Source organism: Diabrotica virgifera, chromosome 9, assembly GCF_917563875.1.
Source record: "Diabrotica virgifera virgifera chromosome 9, PGI_DIABVI_V3a".
In the NCBI taxonomy this organism is placed as follows: Eukaryota; Metazoa; Arthropoda; class Insecta; order Coleoptera; family Chrysomelidae; genus Diabrotica; species Diabrotica virgifera.
Genome location: NC_065451.1, coordinates 91,081,179 through 91,102,401, shown reverse-complemented (window position 1 = coordinate 91,102,401; position 21,223 = coordinate 91,081,179). Strand labels below are relative to the sequence as shown.

At 32.7% G+C, this 21,223-nt stretch overlaps 1 protein-coding gene across 1 annotated transcript; it reads left to right on the top strand.

Moving 5' to 3' along the window:
- Positions 1–17,619: 17,619 nt before the first annotated feature.
- On the top strand, positions 17,620–20,969 carry LOC114341037 (uncharacterized). Its single transcript, XM_028291826.2, has 2 exons — positions 17,620–18,169; positions 20,818–20,969. Exons 1-2 carry the CDS (start codon positions 17,620–17,622, stop codon positions 20,967–20,969), a joined length of 702 nt encoding a protein of 233 aa, XP_028147627.2.
- Positions 20,970–21,223: the final 254 nt, after the last annotated feature.

Here is a 21,223-nt window from a genome sequence, read left to right as displayed (position 1 = left end):
CGTACGATATCCAAGGTTATCCTTAATTTGAGAAAAGTTTTAATTTTTTTATTCGTTTTAATTAGAAGAATATAATTGCATATTATAACATAATTTTTAATTCCAAATAACTTTTTTTAGTAACACTTTTCGATATTGTAAAATATAAAAGTACTTTACTCTTGAGCGAAATTCATATTTTTTACACTATTGATAAAATGTTATATCTGATGAGTTCATCTTAGGTTTTAAACTATGCAGAGTATTTTATAAAGAATATATTTTTTCCTAAAGTTAATAATAAAAAAGTTTTCCATATGGTTCCAATTTATATATTGTATGTGTATGTCACATTTTGAAAAAGCATATCTTGCTTAAAAATGGTCCTAGAAGTTTTTGCAATACACCATTTTAAAGTACAGAAAATAAGCTTTCTTTTTTATTGTACAAATTATATACCTAAATATACAATAAAAAAAGTTATAATGGGAAATTTAAAAATAATCGAAAAGTATATCAAAATTCATTAAAGTATAAAAGTTTGAACAACCATATCTTGCTGAAAAATAGCCATTTAGCCTTCTACAATAGACCATTTTAAATGTAATTGACTTTTCTCCCTATAAAATGTAACATTACATATACCTAAAGGTACGTAGAAAAAAGTTACAGGACAATATTTGAGAAGTAACAACGAAAATGGGCCAAAATCGCCGTAAGTGGCGAATTTTGAAAAATTATATTTTGGAACCTGTAAAACATAGAGACGTTTACTAAACGTCATTTTAAAGAGGAGGGATGAAATTTATTTTCCACTGAAGCAATGTCTATACCTATATCCCCATGGAAAAGAGTTATGAGGCAAAAAACAAAATTGCTATCTTTCGTGTTTTTCTCTTGCTTTTCTTTTGAATATATTTTTGTAAAAAAAAATATTTTTAACTTTAAAATGTGATGTTTCGATAGTAAATTTAACCTGGAACAATTTTCCTGAGGACGTGTTGGTACCAAAAGTGTATAAAACTCACCCTAATTCGCCCTGTGCCTAGGGACTAATTCAGCTCTTTCTCAAAAACGCACCCCTTTAAATGGTAGCACTCCGCGGATTTTTCATATTTAGAGGTCCATTGACTATATGAAACAATAAAACTCCGTTAACGTTGTAGTTCCTTTCTGAAATACATAATCAATAGCCTATCAGTTGATTCTCAACTTTTGTGAGAGACGCTTCAAGTCTGTTTGCCTTGTGAGATAGTGTTTTTACAGTTTATTTCCTTTTAAAACAATTGTTTTCGAAATGACCACGAGTAAGCCATCAACTTCAAAACGTAAATATGAGGACGATATCGCGATTCGTGAATTTAAAACTGAGTGGGAAGAACAATTCTTATTTACTCATCACAACACTTCCAAGCCTTTTGCTTGCTGTTTGATATGTGGAATTTGTGTGGCAGTGCCAAAAAAATTTAATCTGGAGCGCCATTATAAGCAAGTTCATGGCAATTTCACCAACAATTATCATGTCGGATCACGCCTACGAACCGATTTCATCGCCAAGAAAAAATCTTTAGCCGGGCAACAATCTTTGTTCCAAAAAAGAAGTAATGAAATGAAAACAATGGTGAAGACTTCATATGAACTCTCGCTGTTATTAGCACACAAGAAAAAGTCATTTTCCGACGAAGAAGAGGTAATTAAAAATAGTTTACTAATATTCGCTCAAAATGTCGGTTATTCAAACATAAAACATATGGTGGACCAAATCGATTTGTCCAGAAACACCGTCATGCGCCGAATTGATGATATGGGCCAGGATGTTGAAACACAAATTATCGGCGGACTACGAGACTGCAAATATTTTTCACTGGCTTTGGATGAAAGCTGTGGCATCACAGGTAATGCGCAGTTGAGCATATTTGTACGCTTCGTGACAGATAGTTTCGATGTTGTGGATAAGCTATTAGATTTGCGCCAACTGGTCTCCACAACAGGACAGGATGTCTTGGATCAAGTGAAAAATATTATTGAAGGTAGCAAAGTGGAGTGGTCGAAATTGGAGTCGGTTTGTACAGATGGAGCGCCTTCCATGGTTGGTCGAATCAAAGGATTTGCAACGCTACTTGAAAACTTTTTAGGAAGTAATGTTTTCAAATTCCATTGTATAATCCACCAAGAAGCGTTATGTGCCAAGGACCTCGATCTATCCTCGGTGATTGAGCCTGTATCGCGGTGTATCAATAAAATACATGCTCGAGCTAGCAATCGACGACGATTCCGAGAACTTTTTCAGGAAGAAACGGAGTAGGCAGGTAAATTACTCCTTTATTGCAGTGTTCGATGGTTGTCCAAAGGGAATGCACTGGCAAGATTTTGGAATTTGAAAGAGTGTGTTTTGCAATTTTTGGAGGAGAATGAGGAATTGCCAAACGAGTGCTCTCTGTTGAAAAATGAAGACTGGCTATGGGATTTCGCTTTCCTTGCGGACATAATGGGACATTTGAACATATTAAATTTAAGATTACAAGGAAAAGATTGTATTTTTCCAACCTTAGTTAGCCACGTAAGCTCGTTCAAAAACAAAATATCACTTTTTTATTCAGATTTTAATGAAAAAAAAACTCACTCATTTTAAATTCATGAAGGAATTAGCCATCAAATTAAATAATGTTCCAAATTACGATAAGTTTAAAACTTTAATGTCAAGTCTTCAAAGCTCATTTATTACGAGATTTCAGGATTTCCAGGAAAAAGATAAAAATATTCAACTTTTCACAAATCCTTTTTCCATTTCACTTAAAGATGTTGAAAATTATCCGCCGGAATTCCAAATGGAAATAATGGATTTGCAAAGTAATATTTTGTTGAAAAATAAACATAACGAGCTTGTTTCAAGTACAAGTAATTCAAATTATATTGAATTTTGGAAATACGTTTCCACAGCTGATTTTCCGTATCTTCACAATTTTGCTTTGCGGTATTACTGTCGTTTTGGTTCGACGTATGTTTGTGAAGAAATGTTTTCAATTATGAATGTTATTAAATCACAATATCGTTCAAAATTAACCAATAATCATTTGAAAAATCTAATTTTATTAGCTGTAACAAAAATTGACCCCAACATTCAAGATTTAATTAAGAAAATTCAGATTCACAAGCCACATTTACCATATCAACCATAAACATGTACTGTACTACTAGTAATACATTAATAAACAATCTGGAGTAGTTGATAATTATATTTTTTTACTATTTAAAATAAAATAGGTCGTAGAAAAAGTATAGTATTCTACTCCCATGTAATGGCTATTATTCACTCTGATGAATTACGACACTTGCTTTCGCTAGTGTCGCAAACTTCATCATCGTGAGTAATAGCCATCATTACATGCTCGTGGAATACTATACTATTGTAGCTACATATATTTTTTGTTATTTCATACAAATTCCACCTACCTATTGAATTTTTGGTTAGGAAATTTTTATTGGCACGACTAACTTTTCATAAAAGTAACGTTTACACGTATCCAGTAACTGGCGTCAGTCTCACTGGAATGCGAGTGCTTGACTAAGACAGCGCTGGATAGGTTCGTTTACACGTATCCAGTAACTGGCGCCAATCTCACTGGCACTCTTATTAAAAATTACGGCCACTGAAACCACAGGTACGACAGCGCCAGCGACTGGAACGCTGTGTTTACACGTGTCAACAACCACTGGCACGGGGTTAGAGGGGACGCGGACGAGTGCCACTGGCACGAAAAATAGACCAGCCTTCTATTCGAGACAGCGCTGGACTGGAACAAAAAAGGGTTTACATGATGCCAGCACTGTCGTTCCCGTGCGACTGGCGCCAGTTACTGGATACATGTAAACGCGCCTTTAGATAGTGGCACACTGTTAAGAAAGTTTGGCCACTCCTGTTTTATTAGGTTGGCTGGTGTACGTGTGCGCTTGTATGTCTCCTATAGTCTGTGAAGGTATGTCCACGTACACATGTAGCAGTTGTCTTAAGCCGCTGGATGTCAGTTTTATGGCTTCACTTAGCACGTATTATGAACAGGAAGTTCGAAAGTGGTTGTTCAACCATCCAGGCAGGTGCGTTACAATTTACAAAATTGCAAAATTTTTCAACGCAGCATTTTCACGAGCAGCTGTTACAGAAACTGCCATTAAAGGGTTTACTAAAACTGGCATAAATCCTTAAAATCCAGACGTTTTCTAGACCACTTGTTTTTACCTTCTGCTACCACAGACCAGCCAATGACAGTTCAGACAACAGCTGGTTCGAATACAACAGAAATTTGGCAGTCTCAAACAGAAGAAGCGTCAAACCTGATGTTACAATAGGTTCATTCAGAACGTTTTCGGACCTATCAGCCCATCATCAGGGAATCTAAACTAGAATAAGTAATCCCACTATTAAAATTGAAAAGATGGTTGGAATTTTGAAAGTTAAAAAATTGTAGTTATGATTGCTTACTCATATATAAACTTGCTAACTAGCCCCAAAACCAAACAATGGTTGTACTTATAATTCAATCTACATCATAGTGTTGTAAAATTGGAAAGGCTAAACGCCGATGTTAACAGAATACCTCCGGGAACAGGTTGAAACTCTAAACGAGAACCCTAACAACCATCTTGGGCCAACGAGGTCTGCCAAGTGTCAAAAGTTTCTAAGGAACTACTTGTAGTGACAGTGACAGTTAAGGTAGTCGATTTTCAAAAGTTTTAAAAAAGGTCACGATCCAAAACAATGATATGATAGAGATTTTAATATCTGAAATGTCTACTATTTAAATCTATTTTTAAAAGAGAAAAAGACAAATGTGTTTTACAGAATTTAGAATTTAAAATTATTTGTATTTAACTGTTAACTAAAAATTGACTATAAAATTAAACTGATCAAATTAATTGAAAAGAAGAATGTGAACTGATTGGTAAAAATGACAAAGATAAAACAGGTGCTGATGAGAGAGAAGAAAATTAAATTTTGAATTGGTATACAGAATTATATGCAGAAGATTAAAATATAAGCAAAATTTTATTTGGACATTGTATTGTTACGGATAGGGGGAATAAGTTAGGCAAAAGTCTGGGTCTCTAACTTATTCCATACAAGGAGCTACTCAATTCACCCCCGGCCTATCCGTATCCTCGTCCATTTTCAAATTATGGCACGGCTTCGCTGGTCATCAGCTACGCCTCAGCCCTCCAGGGCTAAGGCAATGGGAAAATGCACCAGGCCTACGGGCAAAGGCGAGTGCAAAGGGGGCACTGAGTTCTGACAAGAACTCATCGCGAGCGTGAGCTGCGATGACAGTATTGGTGGTTGTATGTATTGAAGGGAAATAATTTTATTTAAATGTAAATGAAAATTGTTAAAATAATAAATTGGAGTTACAGATTAAGTCAATCTTATAGTAGGAGATGAATATGATTAAAAATTGCATTTATTTTGAAACATTTTTAACAGTTGAGAATGATTCTTGTGATAAGGGGTGGGAATGTAAAATTCAAGATAAAGAATTGTAAGATTCTAGGTGAGCACAGTTGATACAAAATATAAAATTGAAATTAAATTGATATTGAAAAAGGTGTAATGAATAAAATAAAATTAGTAAAAAAACAAAATTAAGAGAAAGAATATTAATATAATTTAAATGTACTAATGACTGAGTTTAATTTGAGAACTGCAATTGAGTGATAAAATGTTAAGTGAACAGTTAAGATATATTCGGAAATAGTCAAAGACATAAGACTGTAATGTATGGTCAAACGACAGGTGAAATAAGGGAAAGGGATGGATTAAGAGAAAAGTGAGAATTGAACTAAACGAAATAATGGAATGAAAGAAAAGTGAGAAAATGGTAGGGTGAGTTAATTGGGTAATTGATTAATAGGAGTTCGTGTGGTTAGTAATGATTAGTCTGTGTAAAGGAGTTTGGAACCAGTGAGGGAACGAAGAAGTAGTTGAAAAGGGTGAATAGGTTAAGGAGGAGAAATAATAGGAAAAAGAGAAAAGTTAAAAACAAAATAATGGGATTATGAGACTAATTGACAATGAATGGGGACAAAATTGCGGTTGAGGGATGTTTGTCTATTGAAACAGTTGGGACCTTTCTTTATGCAGCTTGAAAAATCAAATTTGGAATAAACCCAATTCTTTGTGAGACGAAATATTACAGGCTTATTTGAATAATCTTAATACAGAAACAATTAAAAGTCCATTTCGACAAAAAAGTCCACCTTGGTTTAATGTCATACTACATAACCTTGTTTGGAAAAGATATAGAAGGTATAGACAAAGCCCAAATAATAAGTTCTTGCAAGATGCTTATAAGTATGTGCAAAACGAGCTACTGTAGTCGTGAGTATAGTGGGTAATGGGTATTTAGTCCATTCCGAAGTTGTAGTTTTGTTTTGACATTGGACAGCGTCTAAAAGAAGGAGCTCGCAGATTATGCCGTGACGTCATCCATTAGTTTCTAAACGTAACGTGACTTCACCATCCACACGTGATTTGTGCGTTGTGGTATAACCTAAGAAATTATTTTTGGCGGTCTGTTCATTCATATTTGAAAATTGGTTTCCTTTCTTAAAAATCAAAGAAAGTGGGAGTATTTTGTCTTAGTTTAATAAAGTGATTCAGACTCACTCAAGTATTAATCGGCACAATAGAGACTTGCATAAAAAGCATGCCAATTATATAGAATATGCATGTCCTAAAAATTATTGCTGCAACTAATGTAACTTGTTTTTTAATTTTCATAAAGACTTACATGCTTATTTATTATAGAAACACATCCATGTTACAGAATAAGTAAATTTTAAGTGTAAAGACTTTTCGGGTAGGTACTAACTTGTTACTCATTGCATTTTCGTAATAAAGTTTATGTCATGCCCGCTATTTATCGGCCTGCCTGCTTTATAAATAGTAAACAGCTCAGGCAATAGATTGTTACCAACGGTTCTGCATCTCGAGCTGAAAGAGAATTTTCTCTTCTCTCTTTGATTATTATGAATGTTTGTTTTTCTCATACTGTATTAATACAGATCTGCCAAGCACACCTTAATCTAAGTACTTACAAAAAACACATAACTCCTGCACCAATAAAATAAAAAAACTCATTATGGCCATGATTCAAAATCAGTACAGTATTTTGAAAAAAATGAAGCTCAAATGAAATATACTTGTTTACAGTGCAGATTATTTTTTATTGACAATAGGGATTTACGATTTCATTTGCACGAAAAACATACCCAGTTGGTACAATCGACCCAGTTGGTAAATTTTGCAATTAAAAACTTTTTAGGTAGGCATAGGTAACTTCCACATTATTATTTATTTAACTATGCCGGTTGATGTCGATATAAAAAATTTAGATCTCATATATAGTTTTAAGAGATAAAAGCAAGTTATAAAGTAGTCTAACTGCCTATGTTATGTTGTTTCTGTAGATTTTACTGTGTGGATGGCACAGGAAGAGAAAGAAAATAATATTCAGTACTACAAAGTCACATGAGTAAAACGTGACAAAGAACATGAAACATCTTATTACGAATGTATGCGACCCTTAAAAAATTATTCTGTAAAACAAGATAGAGAAAGAGCTTTAAAACCCCAAAGATCCTGCAAAATGTTTATTTCGTGTACGAGTCAAATAATATTATCTAAAAATATACGATATTTTAAATTTCTCCCAAGAAAATATTAGTGGTCAACGTTTTTTGTTTCATAAAAGTTCTGCTGTAGTACACTTCTAGTCGGACGTGTTTCTCGACAAGAGCGAAACCAAATTACACAATATCTGATTAAAATTGTGTTTTATAATTCTTTGAATTCGGTAATATAATTGGATAGAATGCTTAAAACCAAACAAACGGATCTACAAGTTGGGGGAAACCCCTGACCCTGTACCTCCTTACACATACACCTCAAAAAAACATAGGTTTGAGTAGAGATGTAAGCATGTATATTTCTCCAGTCGGACAGGTGACAATCCTTAATAAAAATAACATTTCCAACCAAAATCATCCTGTAAGTACTGAAAATAATTTATTAGTTAATCAAAGTTCGTCTAAAAATGATAAAATCGACAATATCTCGAAAGAAAGAGAGGAGTTTTTGTATGAGAGTGCCGATTTAGGCCCGTATCATATTTATGTTGAGAATAATACAGCCGAATTCAAAGGTAAATTAAATGCTTTTAAACTCGGCGATATAATTCTTTCTAACGTCCCGGAAATAGACAATAAAATTGTTAGTATTGATTTTATAGGTCGGAATAGGATCAGAATCAAGTTAAAAGGTTATAAATTAGCGAATTTTCTAATAAGTCATAAAAACGAAAACATTTTTGTTAAAAATAACTTTGTATTGTATATTCCAAAATTTATTCTTCATAGACAGGGCGTTATTAGAGATATTAAGCAAGACTTTTCGGATGCGTACACAAAAGAAAAAATAAAACAATTAGATCAACATTGCACTTTTGAAATATCTGACGTCAAAAGAATAAATCGCAAGGTAGAAAAAATTACAGATGAAGGTAAAACAATAGAATATGTGTCCACTAAGTCTTGCATTGTTACTTTCAAATCTCAAATTTTACTAAAATATATTTCTATTAATAAGGTTGTTAGGAAGTAGAACCATATAAACAAAAGGTATTATTATGTTACAACTGCCTGTTTCGGCCACCTGGGAAGTCAGTGTTGAAGTATGGAATAAATGTCCGGAATTTCACACCACAAAAGATTGTGCTAGTACAGATTATCTAACACGTTATTTTAGCTGCCAAGGAAATTATGTTACTACTAATTTGTCTTCTTGTCCAGAAGCGCTTACAAAAACTAATTACTCTCACGTGAGTATAAAAGTTCCGTTATGTGCTAAGTGTACCCCAAAACATGACACTTTGCTCTTACCTTATGAGAAACACCAAAACAAAGTTGTTAAACCTGACGTTGTCGATGACTTAAAAGAAATTCTTGAGATTTAACTAAAAATTAGGTCATATCAGCGACTATACACATTGTCTTATATTTCTGGGGCTATTGTGAAAATGATAAAAAAAGAACATAACATGTAAAGAATGCCTTAAAAGCATCGAACTCGATGAGAAAAGTCAATCATACTCATCTTTGCAAAGACGAAAAACTTACGGAACTATGACTTCAGTAATCAAAAATGTTATTTCGGGCACATAATATTTTTTTTTAAACTTGCTTGAAAAATTGAATTTGTTATCAATCTGTCAACTGCCTAAATCAATGTTTGCTACTGATCATGTTTATGATCAAGCACCATTAGCTGACCATCGATTGCAAATAATTAGAGTAATTTTAATAAAATACTTTACGATCAAGTTGCACTATAGAACTGCAAATGTGAAAGCAAATTGAGAATCAGAATGAGGCATAATAAATTGGTATTAAATAGTATTTAAAAAGTTTCAAAGTTTTAAAAATTTCAAGGTTATGTCAAAAACAACATGGTTAATTCATGCAATTCATGTGAAGAAATTATTCCGGAGGGCACTAAATCTGTGTGGTGTGATAGCTGCCATTTCCTAATGCACCCAACTTAGCCATGCACAGGGCTTAATGCATCTGAATTCAGGGCTGTTGTCATTCAAAAAAGATCCATGATGTTTTCTATAAGCCATGCAGTGAAGCATTTAAGAACACTCCAGCCATTTTCAGGCAAGTTAGAGAGCTGAAAGCTGAAATGGGTGACCAAAAATGTACAGGAAAGAACAATTAGATCTAGAAATTTAATAATTTTACAATGCAAAGGAGACAAATAAGGATGATCTCTCAGGAAGGATGGATGATGACAGGAAAGTGGTCCATGAGGTGTTTGAAATTATGAATATTGGTAAATATGGGCTAAACAAAGTTGAAAAGGTGCTTAGATTCAGTGCAAAAAAGACTGGATCCTGCAGGCCATTAAAAATTATATAGTATATAGTAAAATATAGTAGAAAATGATTATAAAATCATTTCAGATCACACTACCATACAGAGAGATCAATTTAAAAGTGCATTAAACGAATTTCAAGCTAAAAACAATAAGGTTGAAGATAATAATTATAAAATTCGTTACATCAATGGGTGTCCTAAAGTAGTTAAAAAGGATAACCATTCAGATAATGGCTCGAGTAATAGAAGAAAAAACTAGCTAATACCCCTTAAAAATGTACAAAAGGTTTGTGGACTTAGCACTAAATTAGCTGAGTTGAATTTAATGCTGAGTTGCTCAAGTTACGATATCATTGTTATTGGAGAAAGCTGGTTAAGCTAGGACATCTTATCTGAGGAGCTTGGTGGAAGTAGTAACTATAATGTTTTTCGTGCTGATAGGAATGTACAAATTACAACAAAAATCAGAGGTGGTGACATACTAATACTGGTAAAAAGTTACATCTAAGTTTCAATTATTAAGAAAAATGAAAGCTACATATCGAACAGTTGTTTTTATTATGTAAATATTTTGGAACAAGTTTTGTGATGAGCGGTTTATATATACTACCTAGATCATCTGGTGATCAATAAAGCGATCACCGTCTGGCTGTTGAAGAAATCTGTGCTACATATCATACAAAGTTTTACATATTGGGTGACTTTAATCTGCCTAGTATACACTAGGATCACAAGTTGTTTTAGACCTCTTGAGTATTATTACAGTTCCAGCTGATCACATAGTATTTTTTAATAATTATTTTGCGTGTTATGAACTTTTAGTGACATTGAAACACGAAAGTATCCGAGCTACGGGCACAGTTCGTGATAATCGGACATCAGAAGATGTCCTCTTATACAAGGCAAACAGATGAAGAAAACAGACAGTTGATATTATGGTCTTTGGTACGATGAAGAAAGTGCTATATTATTTGTAAGATGGAACAACAGTGCTGTAACCATGGGTATAATGTCATACAATAAATTTGACAGTTATATACAATATACGTGGAACTATATAGGATTACAAATGAAAATAACAAAATAGATTTGCTACTACTTCAAAGAAATATTGTCCGCCATTACCGCTGAGCTTTCAACAAAGCTATACAAAGACGATCCACATCTATCAAACCGTCTAGTTCGCTGCCAAATAGTATACTGGATACTCCTGATGGCATTTTCTTAAAAAAACCACGAAACCTCGAAGATATCGCCAATGCCACATGAGAGTTAGATGGATGTGTGAAAAATGCAATGTAACTCTTTGCACTGAGCAGAGAAAGTGGTTCAAAATATTTCACTCATAATTAATTATGTATTTTTATGTATATGTATGTATTTTTAATAAATGTATCCTTGGTCTGTATGCATTTTTATGTTTAATATTTCTATTGGTTATGTACAAATTTGTTTTATATATTTCGTACTGATTGTCCCTTTTATACCCAGTGTACCTGGTTGGGTACACCATATTTTTAAATTTTAAAATGTACTAAATATTTGTTTTATATAATTATGATCATAATTAGATAAAACTCCTAAAGGACTTAGGTATTTTCAGTTTCTCTCTTGGTCGTGGGCATTAATGGGTTAAGGTTTTGCATATTTTACAAGAATCGGACAACACTCTGCTACAAACATTAAGAAAAGACATATATTTTTAAGAACAAAAAAAATTATGGTCTTTTGGCGGCGCAGATATTGTTGCATATGGAAATGCTCTAGAATTCTGTGAATTCGATTTGGAGCTTAAGGAGCTTGAAGGTTCTTGTGCAGCAGCTCGATTTTGTTTAATTATTGATAACTGCTTCGATATTTCAAAGACCAGAAATTTTTTAAACAAAAACCCAGAAAAACGACCTATAACTACAAGTAATGTAGAAGAAATGCCTATAAAGATAGAAGGATATTTAGATATGCAGAAAGACGGATAAAAGACCGAATATCTTGGAATAATAACCAACTTACGAAACTTAATCGCTTTAGCTACCAATTTATACGACAAAAATTACTTAAACGTGACGTTGTCTACTATTTAAAAGCAAATTTCTGAGATTGAACAAAAATTAGGTAATATCGGCAACTATACAGAGGACGTAGTATCTTATATTTGTGGGGCTCTTGTGAAAATAAAAAAAAGAACATAACATGTAAAGAATGTCTTAAAAGCATCGAGTTCGATGAGAAAAGTCAATCATACTCACCTTTAAAAGACAAAAAACTTATGGGAACTATCACTTCAGCAACCAAAAATGTTATTGTTGCTTGCAAAGTAGCAGACATATTTTAAGGGATCAAAATAATTTTTTCGAAAAAAACTTGCTTGAAAAATTGATTTTGTTATCAATTCGTCAACTGCCTAAATCAATTTTTGCTACTGATCATGTTTACGATCAAGCACCATTAGTTAACCATCGATTGCAAATAATTAGATTAATTTTAACAAAATACTTTACGATCAAGTTGCATTATAGAACTGCAACTAATCGAAGACCAAGCCATAAGCAATCGACTCGTCAATTCATGTTTAATGAGCAACAAGTTTGTAAGAAATTTTTTCTCTCAGTAGTTCAGATCAGCAACAAAAGACTGGATTATGCACTTAGACATAAAAATGATGCAATAACAAATATACCTTCACCAGATCGACGAGGAAAGGGGCCATCTGGAACCAAAAAAAGCGATGAAGTTGTCGACAACGTAAAAGACCATATTAAAAGCTTTCCTCGCTACACTAGTCACTACGGTCAACCTTCTAGTAAACGTCAGTACTTGCCACCTACTCTTTGTAGGTCTCAACTATATAAACTCTACGTTTCAAAATGTGAAGATGATGGAAAAGAATCAGAGAAAGCATCCTTTTATCGTCACATCTTTAACAGTCAATTTAATTTAGATTTTTATGTAGCTAAAAAAGATACATGTAAAACTTGCGATATATTCAGAGTTCAACTTTTCACTAGATGACAAATTGAAATATTTGGAAATTGACTTATTGAACTGTTATATCTGATAATTTAATCATTATAAAACAAAGATTTCGAGATTTTAAAACGGCGATGATAGAGAAATGGTTAAAGACTCACGAAAATATGCTGCATTTCTACAAGCAAATAAAGATTGGTTAGGTGGAACATTTAAAACTGGTAGAAAACAAATAAATGGAACCAAGTCGGCTTTCTAAATTATTTGAGCACTCCAGTGAAAGAACAAAAAGAAGAAAAACAGAAGAAATACGTTCTTTGCTTGATGGTGAAGTTATCGTTCATGCAGCACAGACATTACAGGCTCGTGGAAAAAGGAATGCTTCAAAAATACCAAAAGAGACCTCAGAGATCCCAGCTAGTGCAAGGAAATACAAAGATGCGTACAGGAAATTAAACTTCTTTTAACTTCTGACCCCCTATTAACAATTTTAAGCAGCAAACAACGTGTACAGAAAAGGATCAAACCAGGCTCATTTTGTTCTGAAACATTTCGAATGCTGTTACCTACCGGGTGACCCCAAATACTGAGTCCGATATGTCAGATACCGACTGATGTATAAGTAAAAACCTGCATATTTTGTATTCATTTTAAATTTTGATTTTTTCTATGAAAAATACAAGTCAATTTTTAAAAAACAATATTTTTCTTTGATTTGTACTAGTTTTAGTAGAAATATGCTGTAAAATAATTTTGGCCGCGTAAATTCATTAAATCAACGTATGTGGGACGTTGAAGCTTTCTCTATAATGATTCACCAATTTTTAGAATATTGCAGTAAAAACAGTGATACAGAAGATTTTGGTATTTACTTTCAAAAGTATTATGTACTAAAAGTTAAAAATTGGGCATATTGTCATAGGTTGCATGCAGGACTAAACACCAATATGCGTATAGAGAGAATGCATATAACCATAAAGTATCTTTACTAAAATGGTAAATATACCAAACGGATAAACAAAGCCATAATCGCAATAATGAAATTTGTCAGAGATAAGATATTTCAATGCATCATAGCCATCCATAAAGGAAAAATATTCGGTTTCATGTCGGACATGGCCGACACTTATTACAATGCGTGGTTGAATGTCATGCAACCAGCTGAGCATAGGTATGTTTTGTTTACATGAAGTTGTCATTTTGTTTTAACTTATATTTTTTTTATTTTTAGGCTGTACTGTACTTGGTACGTTGATCGTGCTTGGAGGAAAAATTTAAATAAAGTTACTTCCCAAGAAAAGAAGTTAAAGTAAACCCTACTTTTATTTTGTTTAATTTAAAAAAAAAACAATTTTTTAGGTTGTTATTTACAAACTGGTTCGAACTTTACTGCAAAAAAGGGACGTTGAAGCTTGCTCTATAATGTTTCACCAATTTTTAGAATATTGCAGTAAAGACAGTGATACAGAAGATTTTGGTATTTACTTTCAAAAGTATTATGTACCAAAAGTTAAAAATTGGGCATATTGTCATAGGTTGCATGCAGGACTAAACCCCAATATGCGTATAGAGAGAATGCATATAACCATAAAGTATCTTTACTAAAATGGTAAATATACCAAACGGATAAACAAAGCCATAATCGCAATAATGAAATTTGTCAGAGATAAGATATTTCAATGCATCGTAGCCATCCAGAAAGGAAAAATATTCGGTTTCATGTCGGACATGGCCGACACTTATTACAATGCGTGGTTGAATGTCATGCAACCAGCTGAGCATAGGTATGTTTTGTTTACATGAAGTTGTCATTTTGTTTTAACTTATATATTTTTTTATTTTTAGGCTGTACTGTTCTTGGTACGTTGATCGTGCTGGGAGGAAAAATTTAAATACAGTTACTTCCCAAGAAAAGAAGTTAAAGTAAACCCTACTTTTATTTTGTTTAATTTAAAAAAAAAACAATTTTTTAGGTTGTTATTTACAAACTGGTTCGAACTTTACTGCAAAAAGGGGACGTTGAAGCTTTCTCTATAATGTTTCACTAATTTTTAGAATATTGCAGTAAAGACAGTGATATAGAAGATTTTGGTATTTACTTTCAAAAGTATTATGTATCAAAAGTTAAAAATTGGTCATATTGTAATAGGTTGCATGCAGGACTAAACCCCAATATGCGTATAGAGAGAATGCATATAACCATAAAGTATCTTTACTTAAATGGTAAATATACCAAACTGATAAACAAAGCCATAATGGTAATAATGAAATTTTTAAGAGATAAGATATTTGAATGCATTATAGCGATCCATAAAAGAAAAATATCTGGTTTCATGACAAACATGGCCGACACTAATTACGATGCGTGGTTGAATGTCATGCAACCAGCTGAGCATAGGTATGTTTTGTTTACATGAAGTTGTCATTTTGTTTTAACTTATATATTTTTTTTAATTTTAAGCTGTATTGTACTTGGCACGTTGATCGTGCTTGGAGGAAAAATTTAAATAAAGTTACTTTCCAAGAAAAAAAGTTAAAGTGAAGCTTACTTTTATTTTGTTTGATTTTTAAAAAACAATTTTTTAGGTTGTTATTTATAAACTGGTTCGAACTTTACTGCAAGAAAAGGACGTTGAAGCTTTCTCTATAATGATTCACCAATTTCTAGAATATTGCAGTAAAGACAGTGGTACGAAGATTTTGGTATTTACTTTCAAAAGTATTATGTACCAAAAGTTAAAATTGGGCATATTGTCATAGGTTGCATGCAGGACTAAACACCAATATGCGTATAGAGAGAATGCATATGACCATAAGGTATCTTTACTTAAATGGTAAATATACCAAACGGATAAACAAAGCCATAATGGCAATAATGAAATTTTTCATAGATGCATTTAATATTTGAATGCATTATAGCCATCCATAAAGGAAAAATATCTTTAAAATTGTCTCGTGTAAGAGCTTGCCACAATGCTAATAAACAGCTAAATATTGAGAAAGTTATTGAAAAAGAATGTGGCTGGGAAGTACCTTCCGACAGTAGCACTAAAATATATAGGGTTGATGCAATCAAATCTAATTGTGTTTGCCATTTAGTATGTGATGAGTGCGAGAGTTGTTTACACCAGTATTTATGTAACTATCTCGACTCATCAATTAAATGGAGTATGTGCAAATATTTACACTTGGTTTGCGCACATCGCAAGCAGACATCAAATGTTTTATCTGAAGTCGTCTCAGAAATAGGTTTGTATTTGTTTAAAATATTTTTTTAATTGTATATGTTATGGACAAAGTGATTATGTTAGCCATTATGTATAATGCCCGGTCATTATTAATAATGACTAACTTCAGCGGGCAATTTGATAACTTTTTACAATTTATCATATTGTCTGGTCATTATGAAAAATGCTATACTATGGCCGGGCAATGTGATAAATCGGCGTTCTTAGTAAATCATGCGATCTTCAGCAGCCAATCAACGCGCTGTATCCAAGGTTACAGTCACCGAAGCGCGTCGGCCATTATTTATAAATCATATTGCAGTTGAATGTTAGTAATGGTATATACGACAAGTGGTTTGTTTGTGACATTTCTTTGTTAATTCTTTGTTTATAAAGTATTGCATAGTGAACTATGGAAAAAAAACAACCATTAAGTGATATGAAAAATCGATTTAACAATCGGTTAACTGAATTAGTTTCAGTAAAAAGTCAAAATTCACAAATTTTCACAAAAACAGCCTACATGGAACTGATACAGAAGGTAAAAAACTCTAAAAGTAAACAGACAAATAAAACGCCGAGTGATTATCAGCGCTTACGAAGATTCGACGTTATGACCATTAGAGAAGTAGAAAAATTGATTGTTCCTTTGAAAGAAGATAACGTAATTAAATACTACGTCCATACAGAAGAAATATTTGATACATTGCGCGATCTTCATATTACTATCGGGCATGGTGGTAGAAACCGAATGGAGAAGGAAGTACATTCTAAATTTAAAAATATTACAAGGGAGATGATTGTTATCTATTTAAATTTATGCATGACCTCTCAGAAAAAACATAATGTTCCAAAGAAAGGCTTGGTGGTGAAACCAATATTGAGCAAGGAAATGAATTCAAGATGCCAAGTCGATTTAATCGATATGCAGTCACAAGCCGATGGCTGTTATAAATTTGTGCTTGTTTATCAAGACCATCTTACCAAATTTGTCCAACTTCGACCTCTTACAAGTAAAAGAGCAGAAGAAGTATCGCATGTACTTTTGGATATTTTCACAATATTTGGGGCGCCGAGTGTGCTTCATAGTGATAATGGCAGAGAATTCGCTAACCATATTATCAAAGAGCTGTGTAGCATGTGGCCCGAGTTAAAAATGGTACATGGCAAACCCAGGCATTCTCAGAGTCAAGGATCTATAGAAAGGGCCAATCAAGACGTAGAGAATATGCTTAGTTCGTGGTTAGAAGACAACAATACAAACAAATGGTCTGAAGGCTTACGTTTTGTTCAACTAATGAAAAATAGAGCTCATCACACTGGTATAGGTTGTAGTCCATATGAAGCCATGTTCGGCACAAAGTTGAAAGTTGGTTTAAAAAGCTCTCTACCCCAAGAAGTTCTGACTGATGTTAATTCGGAGGAAGACTTAGAGGTCCTGTTCAAAAATCAAGAGGCTGGGCTATCTACAGAACCGGATATAATACAAAATAATAATATAAATGTGGACTCTTCAATAATGTTGCCCGAATCAAGTTCATCTCATGTTCAAAATTCATCTCGTGAATCTAGTCAAGTTCCAGAATTTTTAACAAATGCGGTAGAAACGGCTATTGTAGTTAATTTAGAAAATAATGAAAATCTGGATTCCAATATAGATATTAGAATAAACGATGTAAGGAAGAAAAGAAAATTGGCTTTGACGAATCTAGAAAAACAAGCCGAGATGTTAAAATTTTCCAATTCCAAATATCCATCGGCTAAACTAGGTAACACAGTTAGGATACGAGTGCCAGATGTGGACCGAGCTCGTAGTGATCAAAGAAATCTACTAGCTATCGTGACAGAGATAACTGAAAAAAAGCTTTACAAACTAGGCACAAAATATGGCATACTAAATCAGTTATATTCAAGAAACCAGTTTACCGTTTGTAAAGAAAAGTTTATCTCCATAGAAGAGATTCCAGACACTGAGATATCTCTTAGAGAATGCGCAAGAAAATCTTCTAACTGTGGGGGACAAGGATACAGTAGGTGCGGTTGTAAAGATGGGTGTAAATCTGATAAGTGTAAGTGTCGTAAAGAAAAAAAAATATGTAACTCCAAGTGTCACCATAGTGGAACATGTTTCAACAAATAGGTATGTATTGTAAATCATTCATACAAAATAAATTTCGATGATGTAGCACGCATAGGTGGTAAGTGTATTTTTATTTAAAATTGAGTTTGATTTAGAAGAAAAACGATTTAATTTCTCACTGGCCGCTTTGTGTGTTACCATCGATTTCGGTCATTAGAAAAAAATGCAAATAAAAACACAGAATTCTTTTTTGGTTTCCTCAATTACCGTTAATACGTATTATATTTTTTATGTATACTTATTCATTAAATGTACTCATGTGCCATTTCACAGAAGACTGCAAGACTGTTTTCATTAGTATATAAGAAATATCTTAGTTTTTACTACATACTTGATTGTATCAAAATAAATATATTTCATATTTAATAAAAATAAAAGTAGTTTTAATCATCCTGTCTAGTAGATGCCAAGCATTATACATAATGCCCGGGCAATGTGATGAATTTAATAGTATTTATTATATTGATCGACAGTATTGGGCATTTTTTATATAGCCCGGGCATTATAAAAAATGACCAATTAATCATATGGTCCATAACATATATAGTCCGTCCAATATACTTACCGTTGCACGTCATCCGCGTCATAGCCCGTGGCGTCCCATGATACCAATACGAAATATTTAGGCGGTAGGTCTGTTCCTTTTTAGAATCATTTAGCCTAGTACACGGAAATTACAGCCACTAGACATATTTTATTATATACGCGTAGAAATAATATTGAAAGATTTCTATTAATGTGCATTTAAAGAAACATACCCTAACTTATTTCATTTCATTTGTATGAGTGGAATGTAATGCGTTTTTATAAAGTACACTTGTTTGGATTACACTCTAACTGCGAGTGAACAAAGGTGATATTTTGGCATAAATTGGAAACATTTATTTAACAGTTGCGGTGATGACACTTCATAGTTGTTTTTATTCTTTACTATCAATATTTGTTGTATAATATTTACTGCTTTTATTACTTACTTTAACGTAAGATTAAAACTTAATCCTTGTTTTCTATTTCTAAAGTTTTTATTTATTTACATTGAATATTCATTTGTTTTGTTGTATAATCCACTTCCACAAAAATTATGTGATATATTTGATTTAAAATGAATTCAAAATTTTTTTGTAATTGGGCAACAATGTCAACATAGATCTTTGACCTAGATAATGACGTGCAACGCTAAGTATACTGGACGAACTGTATATGGTGTTTATTAAGCATCCAGTGCTCTATCATGTATCCGTGATAGATGATTTGAATAAAAAAATTAAATGTTAAATTAATTCCTTCATTTAGCATACTAATAACTTGACTAATTATATAAAATATGCAGAACATGTATAATATTTTTGAAATTCACAAATGCAGTTATTGGTTCTTGCCAATATATTCAACTTCTATACAGTGTGTTTCAACAAAAATTTGACCACCCACCATAAACTCAGAAACCAAGAGTTTCTTCACAATTTAAAAAACACGTCAATTTGTATTAAAAAGGGGACGAATTTTCGTGTAAAATTCATGTCCTCTAATGTAACCCATACTGCCCCGCATCAACCCCCAGGTTTTTTAAATAGCAAGTGTAGTCGAGTGGCACATCATTTGAAAGGTATTTTTTATCTACTAAACTGAACTAACAACATAATTTTGGATTTAACTAATTAATAATAAAAAACTAATAAAATCCTTTATAAAGGTGTATATTTAAAATCCCTAAAAAGGTGTACATCACAGAACTAGTTTTCGATTGATTGACTAATCATCATCAGTGCTTACGTGATCTAACATGCTAATCACCAAAATACAATATTACAAAAATATGTGGATAAAAACCCTTTAAAAGTAATCCTTCAAGGAAACATCGATGAAATATGCCAACTTACGCATGGTGTTTAAAATATTCCATGTAATACGCTCTAGGTACCATCCGAGCTCTGATTCGATTTGTTCACCACATGATGACAGTATGGTAGCAAGTTCACTTGTGCTACTTACATATTACGGTAATATTTTGTATTTTGACAACGGCATCCGATTTGGGCGTCGAAACGTGAATAAAATCTTTTTTAAGTTAAATTGTGGCTCATTTCCTATTTAGAACAGTTGATTATAAAAATGTCACAAGAAAATAGCTTAAGAAAAAAATAACAGCTTAAATAGCACAAGAAAAAAACATTAAAAATTAAAAATCATAAATGATAAATAATTACATTTATTGTTGTCTTGATGAAGGATTGCAAAAGTGAATGAATAATTGTTATATTAGATATTTTTAACATAAAACAAGACAATGGACATGTTTCTAATAGTAAACATGTTTTTAAAAGAATTAGGATCGGAGAGCGGAATTCCATTCCAATACTTCCATTCCATGCCCCCAAGGTGTTTGGTGGCATGCCAAAAACTTCAAAATATTTGAGGTAGTACGCAGTTGCTAGAAGGTTGGGAACCTTTGATCTAAATCATCCAAAGTTGATAAAGAAACCGATACTGCAAATTTAAGTACAACTAAAAATGTTGAGAAGGTGACTAAAAACCATTACCAAGACAAATTATATTACTGTTTATATTGCGATAAAGGCGTACCTCATTCTGCTCGTCACTTAATGACGGGACATGCGGATGAAAACCAAGTACAAATAATGTTAGCTTTACCGAAGGGGTCGAAGAAAAGGCGTGAACAAATTGGTACAATAAAGAAGCAGAACTCAACAATCTATAAGACCCGTTAAACTGATAAAAGGTAAGGATTCTTCTGAAAAAGAAGATTTCTTACCCTGTCCATATTGCTAAGGCTTTTTATAAATAAAAATCTATATCGTCACACTAAGAAATGTTCGGAAAACTTAAAACCCAATAATTCAGACAAGCGGCTCAAAGTGAAGGACAAATAACATTGTTTTTAGGAAGATTATCAAAATTTGATGATTTCTTAAATAAGATTTCCAACGGTGATATGACAATATAAGTTTAATTGCAAAAAAAA

Coding starts and splice junctions, on each gene's coding strand:
- LOC114341037 (XM_028291826.2), top strand. CDS start 17,620: ATGTTGCCCGAATCAAGTTCATCTCATGTTCAAAATTCATCTCGTGAA. Junction 18,170..20,817: donor TGGGTGTAAATCTGATAAGT/GTAAGTGTCGTA, acceptor ATTGCGATAAAG/GCGTACCTCATTCTGCTCGT.